Source organism: Phalaenopsis equestris, unplaced genomic scaffold (genome assembly GCF_001263595.1).
Source record: "Phalaenopsis equestris unplaced genomic scaffold, ASM126359v1 Scaffold219786, whole genome shotgun sequence".
NCBI lineage: Eukaryota > Viridiplantae > Streptophyta > Magnoliopsida > Asparagales > Orchidaceae > Phalaenopsis > Phalaenopsis equestris.
Window position 1 is genome coordinate 77,704 of NW_018238118.1, and position 20,505 is coordinate 98,208.

General features: G+C 35.5%; 1 protein-coding gene across 1 annotated transcript; it reads right to left on the bottom strand.

The window, feature by feature from the left end:
* Nucleotides 1-7,004: 7,004 nt before the first annotated feature.
* Nucleotides 7,005-20,175, bottom strand: LOC110037462 (adagio-like protein 3). Its single transcript, XM_020742120.1, has 2 exons — nt 19,766-20,175; nt 7,005-8,677 (listed from the first exon to the last, which is right to left on the bottom strand). Exons 1-2 carry the CDS (start codon nt 20,050-20,052, stop codon nt 7,096-7,098), a joined length of 1,869 nt encoding a protein of 622 aa, XP_020597779.1. The 5' UTR covers nt 20,053-20,175; the 3' UTR covers nt 7,005-7,095.
* Between the last annotated feature and the right edge of the window lie 330 nt (nt 20,176-20,505).

Consider the following 20,505-nt stretch of genomic DNA (forward strand, 5'->3'; position numbering starts at 1 on the left):
AGCTAATTTGCAGCTTGCTAAAAAACAAAGTTCACAGGTGCCACAAACAAGTAGGTGATAAAAAAGGCAAGATATTAAAAAAAAAAGGAGAAGTATCAAAAAAATAATTATCACAGTTCTATTTTAAATTGTTTTACCAAACAGGGGCAGCACGGTCATTTTTCCAGAAACAGCTGTGCCAAAGCTGTTTTCACACTGCTGCACTAAACAGACAATCAGCTTCTCTCCAGCAGCTTCTAGGGGCAATGCAGCTGCAGCTGCACCAAACAAAGCTTGAATCACCCATGAAACATACAAAGTAACGGATGAATGAGTCGGCCATTCTATTAAGGCCTAAACGAGCCAACCCTGAGCTCGTGTTCGAAATTGGTTCATGTTCGAAATAGCTCGTGAATAATGTGTTCGTTTTCAGCTCGAATAATATATTTCAGTCTGTGTTCGGCTCGTGTTCAACTTGAAATTGAAGAAGGAGATGACTAAAAAGAGGAAGAAAGCCCTAAGCTCTCGGAAGATGACTCAGAAGAGGAAGACGAACACAAACAACAAACCCTAAGCTCTCGCCGCCGACACCCTTTCATGACTCAGAAGAGGAAGACGAACACAAACAACAAACCCTAAGCTCTCGCCGCCGACACCCTTTCGTGAATTTAAGAAGATGACCATTTTAATAGGGCTGTAAATGAGTTGACCTTGAGTTTGTGTTCGGTTCGTTTGATTTTGGCTCGAGTTTGAAATTGATTCGTGTTCAAAATGGCGTGTGAATAGTGTGTTTGTGTTTGGCTTGAATAATATATTTTTGTTTGTGTTCAGTTCGTGTTCAACTCGAAATTGGAGAAGGAGATGACTCAAAAGAGGAAGAAAACCCTAAACTCTCGGAAGATGACTCAAAATATGACTCGGAAGGGGAAGGGGAAGAGAAAGAAGAACACAAACAACAAACCCTAAGCGCTCGCCACCGAAACTCTTTAGTGATTTTGAAAGGAGAAGGATATGACTCGGAAGAGGAAGAGAGTCGAAACAGAATTTTAGAGAGTTGACGAACACAAATGGTAAATCCTAAGCTTTCGCCGCCAAAAGCCTTTAGATCTTAAAATCTTAATGATTTTCAAAAAAAAATAATTTTTTTTAAGAAAAAATATTTGCTAATGAAAGTTTTTAGCGATTTTGAAAGGAGAAAAAATTATTTGTTGCTGAAAGTATTTAGATATTAAGATTTTAATGTTTTTTTTAAAAAAAATTTAAAAAAAATAAATTATTTGTTGATGAAAGCATTTAGTGATTTTGATATGAGAAAAAAGATACAGTGAAAAACTTATTTAAATCTTAACATCTTAACGTTTTTGAGAAAAAAATAATTTTTTTTTTAAATATATGTTGATGAAAGTATTTAGCAATTTTGAGATTAGAAGGAGAAGAATCGGAAGTGGAAGTGAGCCGAAACAGATGTCTGAAGAGCGAAGACTCAACGGGATTAGAGATTTAGGTTTCTTTAGTAATAGAGTTATATATATTATATTATAATATTTATATAACTTATATAATATAATTAATACTAATATATTATTAATAATAATTTATTATATATTATAGTTTATAGGATTTATTTTTTTAAAATATAATAAGTTTTTTTTTTAATTTGATTGATTATAGTTTATAATATTTAATTCTATGAATATTTATTATGTATATATATATATATATATATATATAAATATATATTCGAGCCAATTCAAGCCGAACACAAGCAAACAATTTTTTTTTCGTGTTCGACTCGTTTACATTTCGAGCTAAAAAATTTGTTCTTGTTCGGCTCCTTAGGGTTAACGAACGATTAGGCTTAATGAACACGAGCCACTTAATAAGCTGAACATTGTTCACGAACGACGAGCCAATTTGACAGTCCTATTCTCCATACATCTCATCCCAGAGGAGGGTTTAGAGGGATAAGTGGCTATTTATAGCTAGGGAGAGAGGGTGGCTTATATTGGAAGTGAAGGTATGAGCTTGGGCTAGCTTGGATTAACCAAAATGAGCATAAGGTTTGATCATCCAATCATTTAAGGAAACTTTTTTAGGAGATTATTAGGTAGAGATCAAATGCATGAGTGTGGTTCCAATTAATTGTGCCATGGAGGAAGCTTCATGGAACTCCAAATGTAATACTTAAAGTTTTTTACGTGATTCAAATATTTGTTGAAATGCTTAAGTAGGCTCATCAATGTATGTGGTCCAAAGAAAAGTTCAAATTGAATTCAAAGGCATTTAAATTTGGCATGGATTTGAAGCAAATTTGAAATAGATTTGACAAGCTTATGGTAAAGGGTTTCATGGCCAAATTTGAGTGAATTTAAGCAAGGAATATAACCAATAAGAAGCATCCAATATGATGTGTGAATTGAGAATAAAGCACAAAGAGGATGGGTGTGTGCATGAGTGAGATTTTGGCATTTATTTATTTTTTTATTTTTTCATTTTAAAATTATTTAGTATTATTTGATTATTCTTATTTAATAACAAATTTGTTAAAATTTTAGTTTTAACTTTTTTTAATTATAAATTTAATTAGGATTATATAATTTGATTGAGTTTTTATATTAATTTTAATTTGAATTTAAAAAAAGTTTTTTTTGATTATTGATTCAGGTATTTAACTCCAACTTTAATTAGATTTTTTAATTTCCATCATATAATTTTTTATTTTTTTATCTATTTAAACTTGATCATTGTATAAGATGAACTTCAAATATGTTTGAGCTCATCTCAAACCAAATGTGTGAATTTAGGGTAAATATTAAGCTTGATTGAAACAGTCCGACAAGTGAAAAAGACACTTAAAATATAATGTCAAGTCTCTAGGCTTGAAAGGGTTACCTAGATCACTCCCAAAACTATAGGCACTCAATTCAAGCTTAAATAACTTGATCTTAATCAACTCAAGCAAAGTTTGAGGATTTAATGTCAAATATATGAAACTACATGGTGTCACAAAATGGTTTAATTTCTAATTGGTATAGGTCGCACTAGTCGTCTAAGAGAGCCACTAAAAAATCCTAAGGCTAGATCTTAGATTCTAGAGAGAGAAAATGGAAGGTCTCATAAAAATGAGGTCAACACAAATATGACATCCATTTTCTCATTAGAAACACATTTTCTACTAATTTGATCTCATTGCATTTCTTAAGAAGAAAAGGTTTAAACATAAAGGTACTTAACGTCATGGAAATACTTTTTATTTTAATTATATAACAAATAGAAATCATAAAATCATTTGCTATGTATAAGAAAAAGTTAGTGTAGCATAAAGAATTTTGATAACTCAAAGCAAATAAGTTTTCTTCCAAGAAAAATTCATGAATTCTTTTATTCTCTCATTCAACGATTTATTTCTTAAGCATGATAAATGATTTACCATTTTTAAATTCTAATCAAATCAATAATCTCTAAATTAAAGTTTTGTAGAAGTAAAACTTTTCTTGTTATCCTAGATTTAGCCACTATGCTAAGGTGGCTTGCATAAGTTATAGTTAATTAGCTTCGATTATCTTTTATATTTATTAATCTTGAAGCATAGGTTTGACTTAGGCTATATTTTAATTGGGATAAAATTTGGGATTAATTTAAATTTAAGCAGAAGAAACATCCACATTGCCACCCATTGGAATAATAAGTTTGATTAGTTCTTGATGCAATAGTATACGAGGAACCAATACAATAAATATTTATATTTTAACAATCTAGTCAATAATTATAGAGTTTCTCAAGGACAAGGCAGTTGGAAAAGTTTTGCTCTCACAAGAAGCATATATTTGGAATGTGCTAAAAAAATTAGGTTTGATGACTCCAGCAAGATGATGAGTCTACCCATTGCATCTCACATTCGGTTGTGGTTAGTGAGTGTCCTAATGAAGATTAGAAAAAAAATAAATGTGATCAGCTCCTTATGTTAGTGTAGTGGGAAATCTAATGTATGTCGTGGGTTATACTAGAGCAAAAATTGCATAAATGGTTGGTACTATGAGGATTTTCATACAATATCTAAGGAGTTATTAGCAGGTTGTGAAGAATATTTTGAAATGTCTAAAGGGTACATTTGATGTCATGTTGGTGTTTAAAAGGACGTTATCAATTAATTCAAGTGTAAGCTACACTGATTCAGATCATGCATGTGATATAGTTAGTTGTAAGCCTACAACTAGTTATTTATTCAGATTAGTATGAGGTCCAGTTTGTTGAACATTTGTTTTTTAGTCTACTATTGCTTGTCTTGCATAGAGCTGAGTGCATGTCAGTGAGAGAGACGATGAATGAAGCAATATGGATGTAAGACTTGCTGGAAAATCTGAGAGTTAATCATAAGTTTATGATATTGTTTTGTGATAATTAGAGAATAATATTCTTAGCCATAAATTCAGTTCATCATGCTCGTACGAAGCTAATTGATGTGAGGTATCATTTTCTTCGAGATTTAAGTGATGACAATAATATTCTATTGAAGAAGATAAATATGAATGAGAATTTAGTGAACAAGCTCACAAATGTACTTCCAACCCCGAAGTTCACCTACTCTTAGAGTTTGATGATCATCTAAGCTCGTGATTGATTGCTCACTCAAATATTTTGAATAACTATGTGATGCTCAAGATACAAAATCAACAATCTTGATATAGTTGTTTTGATATTGGAGCTCATTTTGGTGATCTCTCGCTTATCTGAAAGTGAGATATAAGGTGATTCATACAATATCTAAAGAGTTATTAGCAGGTTGTGAAGAGTATTTTGAAATGTCTAAAGGGTACATTTGATGTCACGTTGGTGTTTAAAAGGACGTTATCAATTAATTCAAGTGTAAGCTACACTGATTTAGATCATGCATGTGATATAGTTAGTTGTAAGCCTACAACTAGTTATTTATTCAGATTAGTATGAGGTCCAGTTTGTTGAACATTTGTTTTTTAGTCTACTATTGCTTGTCTTGCATAGAGCTGAGTGCATGTCAGTGAGAGAGACGATGAATGAAGCAATATGGATGTAAGACTTGCTGGAAAATCTGAGAGTTAATCATAAGTTTATGATATTGTTTTGTGATAATTAGAGAATAATATTCTTAGCCATAAATTCAGTTCATCATGCTCGTACGAAGCTAATTGATGTGAGGTATCATTTTCTTCGAGATTTAAATGATGACAATAATATTCTATTGAAGAAGATAAATATGAATGAGACTTTAGTGAACAAGCTCACAAATGTACTTCCAACCCAGAAGTTCACCTACTCTTGGAGTTTGATGAACATCTAAGTTCCTGATTGATTGCTCACTCAAATATTTTGAATAACTATGTGATGCTCAAGATACAAAAGCAACAATCTTGATATAGTTGTTTAGATATTGGAGCTCATTTTGGTGATCTCTCGCTTATCTGAAAGTGAGATATAAGGTGATTCATACAATATCTAAAGAGTTATTAGCAGGTTGTGAAGAGTATTTTGAAATGTCTAAAGGGTACATTTGATGTCACGTTGGTGTTTAAAAGGACGTTATCAATTAATTCAAGTGTAAGCTACACTGATTTAGATCATGCATGTGATATAGTTAGTTGTAAGCCTACAACTAGTTATTTATTCAGATTAGTATGAGGTCCAGTTTGTTGAACATTTGTTTTTTAGTCTACTATTGCTTGTCTTGCATAGAGCTGAGTGCATGTCAGTGAGAGAGACGATGAATGAAGCAATATGGATGTAAGACTTGCTGGATAATCTGAGAGTTAATCAGAAGTTTATGAAAGTGTTTTGTGATAATTAGAGAATAATATTCTTAGTCATAAATTCAGTTCATCATGCTTGTACGAAGCTAATTGATGTGAGGTATCATTTTCTTCGAGATTTAAATGATGACAATAATATTCTATTGAAGAAGATAAATATGAATGAGACTTTAGTGAACAAGCTCACAAATGTACTTCCAACCCAGAAGTTCACCTACTCTTGGAGTTTGATGAACATCTAAGTTCCTGATTGATTGCTCACTCAAATATTTTGAATAACTATGTGATGCTCAAGATACAAAAGCAACAATCTTGATATAGTTGTTTAGATATTGGAGCTCATTTTGGTGATCTCTCGCTTATCTGAAAGTGAGATATACGGTGAATATTGTTATGGAAAGTATTGAATTTAATGATTGTATATTATAACATATTTATATTAAAATGCTTGATATTAGGTGGCTTAATTAGTAAAGATCTAATTATATAAATTTTCTATATTATGAAAATTAATATTAGATGACCTAATTAAAGATATAATTACTAGAGCTTTTTTGTATTAACAATATTCTTAATTTGTATGCTTTAATTCATTTTTATTTATAGAAGGGATTATGATTAATTTTTTTGTGTGAAGTTATAAGCCAATTTCAATAGTTTTTTTTCCCGTCTGTTGATAGTGGAATAACCCCTCCCACTAGATATAGGCAAATTTGCATCGAATTATGTAAATTATACTGTATTTGATTGTTTGCTTGTGCAATTTTAATTTTCGCATCGTTTTATTCAACAATGTGTTTCTGGACTTTATAAGAAGAAGGCAAGGTATATTATGGGCTCTCAGCCTAGCTTTCCAACTTGAGGTGTAAATTTTTTCACTCCATCATTGCATAACATCATCTGCACAAAATATTTTCCCCGGCTCAAAACGTTTGAAAAGGGAACCTGGCCTTATTTATCTCAAAAATATCCACATTGCTATATAGCTACACAAAAAACTCTACTAATTAATTTAAGAGAAAATAAATCTATATACAAGGAATATTGCCAAAAAAATTTGAAACGGACTTATTATTTACGTGAGAAATAAGAGACTTCAACACAAATCTCCAAAGCATAAAACAAACACTGTCATTTCAATCTCTTTATCATATGAAATTTAAGTAGAGAGAAAAAAAAAATAAAAGACATTTTCACGATCAATTTATGTTAGAAACCATTCATTGAATTATGAAGCAGCACGCAGTCCTTCACTAAGATGTTACAGAAGTGGATGCATACAAAAAAGTGAAGTTACAAAATGTAGAAAGAAACTTTTATCCTTTAATTCGTGTCATGGACCTGCTGAAGCCAGGCAGAGCTCATGTAGCTCATTCAATATCCACTCTTCTCCAGTGTGACCTCCAAGCACAAGAGCCCTTGTTCCACCAACAACACAAGTGCTATGTCCCCACGCAAATTTTGGTGGCTGCCCTGGCGCCTTCAGCATCCTCCATGTTGGTTTCTCCTCCAATGGATCCAGCAAAAAGAGCTGCGAAGGCGAGTGTAATCCTGCAATGGAGCCACCATAGATGATGACTCTACCGCAAGGCAAGCTCACTGCCACATGATCGAGCCTCGGTGGCGGCGTGGCTCCCAGTGAACCGTTTGTCTCCAACTGCCTCCATTGAGGGTCATCTTCTCCAAAATCAATCACATAAGAATCACATGATCTCAACCTCAGAGATCCACTCTTCGCCATCCCACCAAACATTAGAATTTTAGTTCTTCCATAAACCGAAAGGCTATGGCCTAATCTCGATGGTGGCAACCATTTGGAAGGGATCTCTCTCCAAGCTGGCTTACCTTTTGTGAAATCCAGCAGAAATGTGTCGCCAAGAAGAACACCAGCATCCGTGCAGCCACCAGAAACTACAAGTTTAGAGCCATCCAGAATGCAGGAGCTGTGCCATGATCTCGGGAGGGGAGGAGTCTCCCCTGCCACTTCCTTCCAAGCTGGTTGCTTGGCATCAAGGTCGAGCACAAACACATCATTTAGCAACCCATGCCGTCCACATCCTCCAAAAACCACAAGCCATGAACCATTCAAGCATGACAATGTGTGCCCCCATCTCCCAGGAGGGGAAGATGCCACCTCCACCCTGCACCATTCAGGATTCGCTGCTTCAAGGTTGAGGACAAACGTGTCATCCATTGGTTGCATGTTTATTCCCTCCCCACCAAATAGAACCAGCCGGTTTCCCACCGTACAAACACTGAAATTGCATCGTGAAGGTTTTATCCTTCCCCCAACTGTATATTTCTTCCAGGTAACAGCCTCCAACGTTGTCAGCTCCCTCGCAAGTCGGCCCCATCCTAAACTCTTGTTGCTCAGCTCTAATTTACCAGTGACCTCTCTACCCCAGGCATTCTGGCATACCATCTTCCTCAAGTTCTCATTTTTTGTTAGCGTATGCATTCTAGTGCAAACTGATCCGACAGAAGCTATATCGCGGGGCGTTAGGCGAGACAAGATGTCGTGGGCTAGAACTTCATCAGATAGTTGAAGAATTCCACAGTAGTCGAGTGAATGTTGGCTCCTGCAGCTGTGTTCAGATGCTGGAAAATCCATCTTGTCAGAATTGAATTCGCATTGAGATGTTTGTTTGTAGACTGGATATGTCACATTGTTGAGGTCTATGTTTGATTTAAAGAAAAGTTGAATGCCGATGATGTGTGTTATAATGCCGTCATCATCGCAAACGGGCATCAGCCTCATCCTGTTAATCAAAGGAGAACCATCCTTTCTGAAATTCACAAGCTCTCCTTGGAATTCAACCCCTTCCTCCAAGCATTTGTGTATTTCAGCCACAACCATGGGATCAACTAAAGGGTGTCTTCTTTGAGCCCACGGGTCCCGGAATTGCAGGAATCGGCTGAAATAACTTTATATCAGGTTCGTATACAGGGAGAAAAAGAAAATGAATTCACAGGTCTTACTCATAAAATATCCTCAACCTTTATAACACAATAAAATAATCTAAGAAAAATACATCTTGATTTTTGTAGAAAAATCATAGAACGGGAAAAAACTGCAGAGCCACACCAACAAGAAATTCTACTATGAATAGGAGAAAAGTACAAAGATGCACACTTAGATAAACTCTATACAAACACAAAAGCTTACAAAACTTTGCTCCAAACCGTTTCTCTCAATCTAAGATAAGAAAGCCCTCTCATCGACCCTTTTAAGCTTTACAAAAATCCTTGTCGAGAATGCCGCACGCAAGAGATACATCCGTTGGTCCTTGATTTGAAGCTTCAAAAACAAAACCAAGACCAAATGCCTCGACGGTGTAACCATACCAAGTGGAGGCATAATTAATCAGAGCGATGGAAGAAAGAATTGAATGAGCAATCCAACCAGCGTAACTAAGCCTGGTTTCGACTTTGTCACGCCGCCTGATGTGGGTACGTTGTGCCAAATGCAGCCTCATCTGTTACTTTAGGTGCTGCTTGAGACTACTGCAGGTGGCTGTGAGTGCCTATTAAAGCTCCACACCTTAATATTTATTATGTAGAATCAGAGAAGTTTGAAATCGAACATTCAATAAAGATGACACATGGTGTATGCATTATAGCATAATATCTTTTTCACTATGAAATTAGCATTGTGTGAATTACCTATGCAGGCCTTATATGGATGAGATAAAGGCTAGAGTTTTTTATGGCGGTATAAAGTTTGTTATGTGTTGTGAATTCTATCTGATAGCATATTCTGCTTTTACGGATTTGTTATCTGTTATGGTTGTAATATCACTCGCCAAGTTGTTGATGCATGTAGAAAGTAACAACTCACACAAAATCTGAAAGTGTTTGGTTGAAAGAGCTTTGTGAATTAGTCAACAATCTGACGTTACGAAGCCACAAATTATACTTGAAGTTTCTTGGATTTGATAGGGTCACATACAAAGTGATAGTGCTTGGTCTATAGTTGAGTGCTAGATTATTGACTAGCACATGAGCTTGAGATTTTATCATAGTAGAGTATGTCGAGTGCGAAGATTGAGAGACAAATCTTGAAGAAGTCGAGTAAGTCAAATGATTTCAATGGTATTTATGGGCATTGCCCTTTATTTGTTTGTTAGAGAAGCTAGCTTCCGGTGCTTACTTCTTAATAGATCATAAGATTAGTGTCGAGCAAAGAAAAACATAGTAGCAAGTGGTAGATTTTAGATCATATGGATCGTCCGCCCAATCAGAGTCTAAGTAGGTATTGGCATCTAAAGGTCCTAAGTATATGGGCATACCATAGTGCAATGTGCCTCTGATGAATCTAAGTGAACACTTGAGTAGTTGGAAATGCAGATTGGGAGGTTAATGCGTGCATGGATAAACTTCATTGATGGCAAAGGCAATATTGGGATGGGTGAGAGTTAGGAATTGGAGAGAGCTAACAATGTGTTTGTAGAGTTTGGGATGAGGATTAAGAAGAGTTGGGTTCTTAGTAAGGGATTGTTTTTCTGGAAAAGGATTTTGGATGGTTTTGCAAGTAATCAATTCTAGTCTACTCAAGACGTTGAGGGCATAGGTGATGTAGTACATCATCTAAAATAAGCCAAATGTTCACTTATAATAGCCGAAAAGAAGAACCCAAGAAAGTGCCCAAATAAAAACTCATTCAAGTCCCATCATAAGAGTCCTGTCAAGAAGGAATATTTGAATTTGTATTTTATTATTAATATTTCAATTTCAATTTCTAGAAAGTTTGAATTTTCAATTTTGGAAACATATATGGTTCGTTATAAAAAATAGTAACTTAGGAAAGTGGTTAGCACCTTCCTCCATTAGTGGCTACTTACCCTTTTCTTCAAAATTTTCTCCTTTTTTGAATTTCTATAAATAGGTCTGATACATAATGACTTAAAACAATTAAATGAAATATTTTAGTAAAAATTTCTCTCTTGCTGTTTGGTCTCTTCATGTGCTGATTTTTCTATGGTGAGATTAGGTGTTTATCTTCGCTTTTCTTTCAAGTTAGTCAGTATCTCTCCATAATATTTATTCTAAAATATTCAGCACCCCTCAATCTACATCGTAGACATTTTTTAATATCAATATCCAACAACCAAAATCATATTACCATTCCAAACCTCTCTTCATAGCTCTCGCCCAAGCAAGAACATATTAAGTCCTAGCTTTGTTATTTAACCCTCAAAACCAATGTAAACCCATCCAAAATTACCTATCTACTCTAAATCATAGATGCACATTCTAAGCTAACCACCAATAATCATTTCTAGCCATTTACCCAACTTTAAGCCACATTCTCAAAAGAGATTTCAAATTAGCCCAAACTAACCTAATCTAAACTAGATTTGATATTTTAGCCAACATTCTCTCCTAAATCTTTTAACAATCGACCAAAATCTCCACAACATCTTATTCGACCTAACACCAAACATTCATAACACTTTTTAGTACTTTATCTCAACAAAAGGCCACTCACTTTATATTTCTACAGTGTTTATTACTTATTGCATCTTATGCGTTGTCGAAGCCGGTTATTGATCCCTTGATCGAATTTAGTATATTCTTCAGAGAGTTGTGTGCATGGATATTGAATGTTGATTTGTTGAGATATTCTGCTGCGAGTATTCCCCAATTATTGCGCAAGCTTGAGCGGATATTTCTTCATGATTTCTTCGACTCTATGAAGCATCTGTCTATACATATATGTTAAGTGGCTATACTTGGGGGTACAGTGTAATAAAAATTGATTTATTCCTTCGAGAGGTATGTCTTACCGATGTATAAAATTGCAAACTGTATTTTATTTCAAATTAAACTACCATCATATTCAATGTAAAATATCTTTGTTGCAGATTTTTAAATTAATAAAAAAAAAACTATAAAGAATAAAGTACATCCCGAGGGAACGATCTGTGACGCTTATCGAATGAAGAAGATGACAATATTCTGCTCATATTACTTTGAGCAAGGCTATCAAAGAGGTCATATTGCAAGTGACATGCCTTTATAACCAGAATTATCCGTATATCAAATATCATGTGAGTCATCAAGGAGGCAGGGTACACGGTATTTAAGTGATAAAGTGATTCAGTCAGCTGCATTGTACGTCCTGATGAACTATGATGAAGTCCAACCATTTATACAATAAGATTCACGGTCCCTAAACTTAATGTTGTCATTTATTATTGAGAATGTTAGTTATATAATAACTAATACAAAAATACAAATAACAATATCGTGAGCAAATTATTTATTGACAGTTTGGACATAGAAGATGAGTTTTTGATAAGCAGGAAGGTCGAAGCAGAATTTCAAATATGATTCAAATTATACGTACGTAGAAGCAACTCTTCAAATCACATGTGCATAAATATAATTTCACATTTAAAGTTACATTAGTAGTACCTCTTAATTTATTATAGGTTCACAAAATAACCAACGGAATCACGGATCAAAGATTAGTAGATATTGACTAAGAGCCTAATCGTAGTGTTACTACATCACAAATATTTGACGTGAATGATTATAGATTCTATAAGAGTGCCTAGTCTGAAGGGAAGAAAACATATAAATGTGGTGTCGTTGTTCGATGAAACACACATACTACATTAGCTACTACAGTGTACTTGACTAATTCATTCAATTGTAATATCCAGGTAATGCCAGCTAAATTGTATACTTGTTCAAATATCAGAGGCTCGATCCTGTTCTGAATCGAGGAACCCAAACACTCCCTCTTTATGATATCATTGAAGTCAAATCGAACAGACGATATGCGAAGTTTGTTTCATTTATTCCGATATGCCAAGCTACACAAGTTTATTAACTTCAATACCCTTGTAGATTAAGGGATAAAGTTGATTGAGCTGCGGTTATAAAGAATAAACCAAGAAAAACTTTTGAGTTGCATATTATTATCGAACCAATCCACCACGAGGAAGGTATGCCTCATTTTCATACTCAGTAGCACAAACGATCAGATGTTTGCGCTAGAGGATACCACAGGAATTTTTTAAGAGATTCCTCATGGTATGGATAAGGATGATGATGAGAGTGAAGAAAAAAATTAAGATTCATTTCGACGACAAGTTCCTCTGAAGAAACTTAATAACAAAAGGTATGTATTTTGGATTAATGGTTACTACTGCTACTCTTTATCATTTAATTTTGCTGTATTGAGACAATTTTTTACTCTCATTTTTTCAGTTTTTAGACATAATTGCTACTTGTGTCTTAACTTTATTGCACCGTTTCTTTTTACTTATGATTATTTTTACTACTAGTACTAATCTTATTAATGATATTTTCTTTTGTAGATAGCCACAGATGGTGCAGGTGGTCAGCCACCTCATAGAGCTTGTGTTCTGGGGACACTGGAGACCACCTAACATAGTAAGAAGAGGTCTACTTCTGCTATTGCTTTCACTACTACTCCCCCACCTGTTGTCGGCACACCTTCTGTGACACTTAGTCTCGCACTCGCTACCATGCCCCTCTTGTGGCACTCGTTGCTGTCATCTCTCCTGTGAAACTTGATCCCACACCCACTGCTGTCCATTCGCCTGTGACGCCTGATCGCTCCTACTCAACCTTTTGCTTTGATTGTTGTTGCTGATGGCACACCTACTGCCCCACAACTTCCAGCCCCACCTACACCAATACCCCCTTAGCCTAACCCATCGACCCCTACCCCCCCACCCCCCGAGAGTACATTTACTGCTACAGGGGGGATTTATAATTTATTTTTAACATTATATTATTTTTATTCTTCATGTTATATATTATTTGTAAATAATTTGTTTATTAAGAATATTCATTCCCCACAAGATGTCCGTCGCCTACATCACAGAGATTATCAATAGCAGGTATGATCAACCCTATCTCTCATGGAAGTAGACCCCTGTAGACACTCGGAACTTGTGGATTTGGGGTACGCTCATGTAATTTTAATTAGAGTTATTAATTTAATTTATTTTTTCATACCAACAGATGGTTTATTTTTCACATTGCATAGGTCCTTTGCCTAGCTCCACGAGCACCACCATCAAATCCACCGAATCTTCGAGATTCGGGGCAGGCATCGCCTAAGAAACATGTTCACTACAGCCCGTCAGAGGGGCGAGCGGTCTGCATGAATTGGTGAAAGACTCTAAGGTCGATTGACCGTGACCTGAGCCTCTTCTAATTATGAGAGGAAGAAGCAGACAAACCAGACAAATTGAGCGACGGGGGTCACGGGTGCTGTGCTTCATATTGGTGGATCAGTCCCCCAACGTAGCACTACAGGAGGCTGGTTAAATTCTTTTAAATATTTAAAATGTCAATTTTTGAGGTAATTTTATGGCACTAACCAATTTTGTATGTTACACAAGCCAAGAAGTTGAGCCCCGCTCCCTCCGTTGCAGATCTACATGTCCGAACTCATCGTTGACCAAGGACTGTGCAGTGGGTCTGAGAGCATTCCCGTTGGATTGCTGTAAGTTGAAAACTCTAAATAAAATGTTTGTTTTAACTCTAAGTTTTGAAAGTGTCAATTGAACACTAGTTTTAATTATGCGGGACGAGTTCGAGCAGCTCTAGGGGAGGCACTAGGCCACTCAAGCCCAGATTTCTACCAGCAGTGGTGGTAATCAGTCTACCACTGTGCAGTCCGAGTACGAGCATTAGACACAAATGCCAGGAGATTAAGGAGATAGTTTATAGCCCAGGTGCGAAGGGCATAGCCTTCATGGCCGATCTCTTCTGTGGTCTCGTACTGAGTTCCCTGAGCTCCTCACAGCCAAAACAGAAAGCTCTTGCCAAGCAGGTGGCTGCAATAAACAAAGAGATTAGCCAGTTCCGTGAGCAGATGCTAGAAGGCCAACATAGGGTCGAGGACTTTATCGCGCACATGGCGGATACTTTAGTAGATCGCCGGGGTAAGCGGCCAAAAACATCCGTAGAGAAGGATGAGGACGAAGATGATATGTAGTTTACTTTCAAAATTTTTTTAATTGTAAGTATTATTTTGAACATTTGTTATGAATTTTATAGTTAACTTGACTATTCTTATTTGGAATAATTTGTGACCGTATTTTATTTTTCATTAATAATATTTTTTAGAGCTTTGATTTTTGATATAGCTGGATATGATGTTAATTTGATGTGAATTAAATGTTGTTGCAGGTTGTGAAAATGTAATTAATCTTTTGAATTTTTTTTCTGTGGTATAGGTTTGCATCGGATATACATCCTTTTTGCATTGAATAATTCAATGCTAAATTGAAAATATTGTTTCTTCGATATTATCCGCAGCAAATTTGATGGTAATTCGACGTTTTTTTTTTGTCCAATATTTTCAGACGCAAAGCTCGATGCAAGTGTAGCCTAAACAAATATGACGCTATTACGACGTAAGAACTAACACAAAATCTTTGCATTGAAATATTTAAATGCCAAATGGCTGAAATTAACATTACCGACTCCCGATTTATCTGCAGAATAAATTGAAGGTAAATCTGATGCAATTCTGACAATAAATCCTAAATATCATTCGATTTGCATTATACTTGGCCGATGCAAATTCACTTAATTCTTGTAGAGATTGTTGCTTGTAGGAGCATGTCATCTACATGGATAATTAGATATATTTGGTTGTCCTTCTAGTGAAAAATGAAGAGTGAAAGGTCTGCGGTACTGTCATGATACCCAAGCTGTAGTAATTAGTGTGGGGCTTGCTTAAGACCATATATGGTTTTCTTTAATTGAAAAACATACTCAAGTTGTTGTGGATCTTTGAAGTCGGGTGATTGTGCCATATTTACTGTCTCTGATAGTGTACTTTGAAGGAATGCATTAGATATATAGAAATTTTTGCAATTGGACTGAATGTTTCATAATAATCTGGACTGAATATTGGGCAACTATACACGTTTTGTATCTAGCTATAGAGCCATCTGAATAAAATTTGGTATTGTATGTCCACTTGTTGCCTGAGACATTTTGAGAAAGATGAGATAAAACAAGTGTTTAAGTAACTTGTTATTTAGGGCATTTTGCAGCACATGAGTACCAAGTGAGATCAAAGGGTGGCAGGGTAGTATTATTGAAATTAAAGATAGTCCTGGCTTTTAGAGATCCAATTTTTGGCTGAGTTACCCTAAGATGATGTGAATGAGGTGGAGGGACTGTTATTAGTGGTGATGAAGTGTTTAATGAGGTGGTTGAATGTTGTGAAGTAGTTGGAGTGACATGTTTTGTAGCAGAAGGAGATAGAAAGGAGGATATTGTGATGTACTGAGGTAATTATGGTGGATGTGGAGGTAGGAACTAATGTTAGTGGTGGAGCATATCGAGGAGGTGTAGCTAATGAGTTGGATGATGGAGTTGTATAAAATGGAAACGCGGTTTCATGAATGGTAATATGGCGTGAAAAGATTATGTTGCCAATGTTGAAGTCTAGACATTTGTAGTCTTTGTGAGATGGGGAGTGGGGAGTGGGGAGTGGCCGATGAATCACACATCATGTGGGCTTTTGGGTAGTTGATGAGTTAAATTGGGAGGGAATAATGAAGAGAAAAAAAAAACGGCAAAATGTTTTAAGAATGGAGTAGTTCGAGGTTTTTGATATAATTGCTGGTGGGATGATTATCTATAGGTGTTGGGTATATGTGATGAATAAAATAGGTGGTTGTTAGAAGAGTGTCCACCAAAAGGTACGAGAGAGTATTGGCTTCAAACATGAGCGCCTAAGTTGTTTCAAGTAGATGCTTATGTTCCATTCAATCATCTCATTCTATTCAAGCATATAGGGACGGCTGCGGTGATGAGAGATTCCATGATTGGATGAGTAGTTTTATAGTTGGTTGTTCACAAATTCACCTTCACCATCCATGTCTAATATTTTTATTTTGGTATTGAACTGGCCTTCAACCATTTGTTGGAATTATAGAAATTTCGCTAGTGATTCATATTTATGTTATAATGGATAAAGCCATGCATCTGCAAAAGAGATGTAATAATGTAATCCTTGTTTAAAAAAAGAATTTGAGGAAGGACCCCAAAAATCAGAATGGATGTGTTCTAAGGTCGCATACAACAATTTGAGGAAGAAGAGAAGGGAATTTTAAGCATCTTTGTGATATTACTCTATGTACATTAGAACGACTTTGTATTGATGCATATTTTATGAATATTGTTTACTAGTAAGGAGAGTGTAGTTAAAGCTGGATGTCCCAATCTGCGATGCCAAAGAGGGTGTTGAAGGCAGAAATTTTATTGAGTGCTGTTGAAGATGTGGATGATTGATTCTGTGAAGAAGTTTTAAGAGGATAGATTTCGTACCAACAAGATCTCTCAAGCATTATCTTACTGGTTTTATTTTTAGTGATTTGGAAGCCATGAGGATTGAATGTCTTGAACAACAATTGTTGGCAATAGGTTGTACAGATAAGAGATTGTCAGTTAGATGAGGAATAAGTAAAAGGCTATGAAGATGTAGCATACTGAAGGTTGTAGGGATGTGGCCATATCCTAAATTGGTGATTCGAAGTGATGGCACATTGCCAAAATAAAACTTGATCATTTTAGTAGGGTGTATTTTGACTGATGTTTGCTATTTTTGTTGTTAGAAGATAAGTTGCACTAGAATCAAAGTACCTACTATCTGAGCTGGAGGAGTGAGTAGTAATTAGTGCTTTGGGATTGGATGTATGATTGATCTATTTTAGATCTAATCTATGCTAGCAGTTTACTGCTGCGTGGCCCCTTATTTCTTCAAATCTGACATCCTACGGACTAATTTGAGCTTGACTTTGCCGAGATAGAAAAGCTACACTTAGATCTGTGTGAGCTGAATGGAGGACATCCTCTGCTACACGTTTCTACTGCATCCTCTGTCTTTCATTGCCACTAGAGTTTGTTGTGGATCTAGTGAGTTGATGTATTATACTTTTGTTGCTTCCTGAATTAAATTGATTTCTTCACTGTATGGTAATGAGTAATGGTCGAGACTAAATTCGTCAAAGATAAGTGTGAATTGCTATTTTGAATGCCTGAAAACTGGATTGCAATCCATTAAGAGTAACAGCAACAACAAAGCCTTAATCCCACTACGTGGGGTCGGCTACATGAATCCTTTTTCTCCATTGCATCCTATTTAGAGTATAAAGTATAATTTCTGCAGTGTCAAGAGGGGAATCAGCTGGTGCAAGTGTATTCATTTTGGCTTTGATGTTGGAAAGATAATGGGTCATGGTGAGCTCTTTCATTGTAATGTTGTGAAGTTCGTTCTCAGTTGATGAATTCTAGACTGATTGGACGATTTAAGTTTTCTTCTCTTTGTTTTCCATACAACAGTGCAAGAATCAAGTTCAAGTAGACAAGGGAGTAAAGCGGGTGATATGGTGGAGTATAATGCAGCCGATAGATTCTGCTCTATAAGAATCCACTGCCGAAATGCTAGATTTAGAGTACGAATCCTATCTTCTGAAGTGATCTGTTGAGCTAGACAGATTGTTGAACCTTCTAAACAACCTTCAAAGCTGTTTGCACCAAAATAATTTGAAGACTTGGGATCCACATTGGGTGATTTTCGATTGAAAATTTATTTTGAACAATGTTTTTGATGCTGGACATCAAGAGCTTGTGAAGAAGGGATAGATTGACTTGCAATTTGATATGTCAGTCAGAGATGTTGGTGGTTGATGTTGCTGAGTGTTTCATGATCCTTTTAGAGTAGAAAATAATGTGTATTTTAGAATAGATGATTTTACTAATTTCAGCAGATTGGATTTACCCTGGGGCAGGTATCTCTGAAACCATGTAGAATCGGAATAGAGGAAGAAGTCTGGAATGGAGAATTCAGTAAAGATGTTCTATGGAGCAAGTAGTACACCAGAATATCTCTTTACTACGAAATCTTCATACAGTGAATTACATATACAGGCCTTATATAGATGAGGTAGAGGCTAGAGTTTCTTATGGTGATAAAAAGTCTCTTATGCTGTTCTGAATTCTGTCAGAGAGAATATTCTGCTGTAAATGATTTGTTATCTATTATAGTTGTAATAATTAACATTTATCGGGTTGCTAAAAAATGCATCAACAACATAACAAGAATTTCCTTTAATTAAAGGGGGAAATTAAAATATGCTGCAATATTTTGGGCATATAAGCTTAGATTCAATTTTTACAAAAATTTAGAGCTAATAGAATGTTGAGATCCAGAAGGGCAAGCAAATCAGATTCCAGACGAGTCGGGGCAGCACTGTTTCTACAAAAAATGAGGGATGAAAGCACACAATTTTAAAGTAAATTAAATAAAGTTATTAACTTGGGCAAGGCATCAAAGATGTTGACAGTGATTGGCACTGCAAATACTTGAAATGAAGATGAAAAGTTGAACGATAAAATACTGAATCATTAGTTTTCAAATTTCTGAGGTTTATCACTATAGATAAACTAAATATTTAAAACCCAAGCAGAAGAAGTCAGAAACTAAAAATAGAGATGGATCTCGGCTGTTAGATAAAATGGAAACAGCTCCCATTGCAATGGGCATTATCTATTCTAAAATGACTACTCCGTCTGCTTCTATGCAAAACTAGTTGAATTTCCAAGGCAGAATAGAATTACCAACTTCATTAATGGCCGAACTGAACTAAATCAGAATAAAAACAACACAAAGCTTGAAATTCAAATAAAAATGAATAAACCAACGTAAACATGTCCATGTGAGAATAGCAAATAAATTACATATCAAAGAGCCAAAAGAAAATTTAGCATAATTGAGAAAATGAGAACAGTCAGAAAAAAAAAATTCAAATAAGAAACTTGAAGGTTCAATTTTTAGATATAAAACAAAGCCCTTGTGAGCATCAAGATAAAACAAACTACAAGGAGAAAACCAATCCATCCAATAGAAAAACACGAAAAGCACCATAATATTACCAAAATTAGACCTAAGATGAGATCCTTGAAACAAAAGAACCAAATAAATTGAAAACAATTACCAATTCCGGCCGAGAATCTCATCTGCGCGGTATCCAGTGGCCTTCACGAAGATGGGATTGACATATATAACAGGGAAATCTGGCTCCAACGCGTCGGCGACGACAAAAGAAGCCGACGGACAGATTTCCGGCTCATAGTAGTAAAGCCTTAAAGCCTCAATCTCCTCTTTCTCTTCTCCCACTTCCCAACACATCTCAATCTCGTCTTCCATTGAACACTTCAAGCGCTTCTTCCAAAAGTTTTCACCTTTGCAGGTCCCTCCTCCTCTTCTTCCTTCGATTCCCATCTCCCCCACACTCCCCCTCTCTCCCTGCTTCTCTTGGTGACAATTATGGGAAGCTGGCCGCCGAAAGTTTCTTTTTTTATAGAAATGGAGGGTGAATCCGAATGTGCCAGCTTCACCGCGAATTCAACCACACGGTAGTTAGAAATATCTGGGCAGGGCCCTACGATGTGACGTCTTCCGTGCAAATGCTTATGAAAACTTTGGGCCATGCAGGGAACGATGTGGATGATATCCAAGTCTTCTGCCGAAGATATTTAGTTAGGAGACCTTCACTTGAACTAAAATGAGCATAGTATATTCTAGAGATTAAAATTTTAAAAATTTGTCCAGTCTAAAAAAAAAATGCTTTGAAAGATTTTAATGAAATTTAAATGATTTTTTTTTTCATTTTTAGTATATTTTAATTTTTTTATATTTATTTGAGTTCTAAATGCATTTTAAATTATAATGATT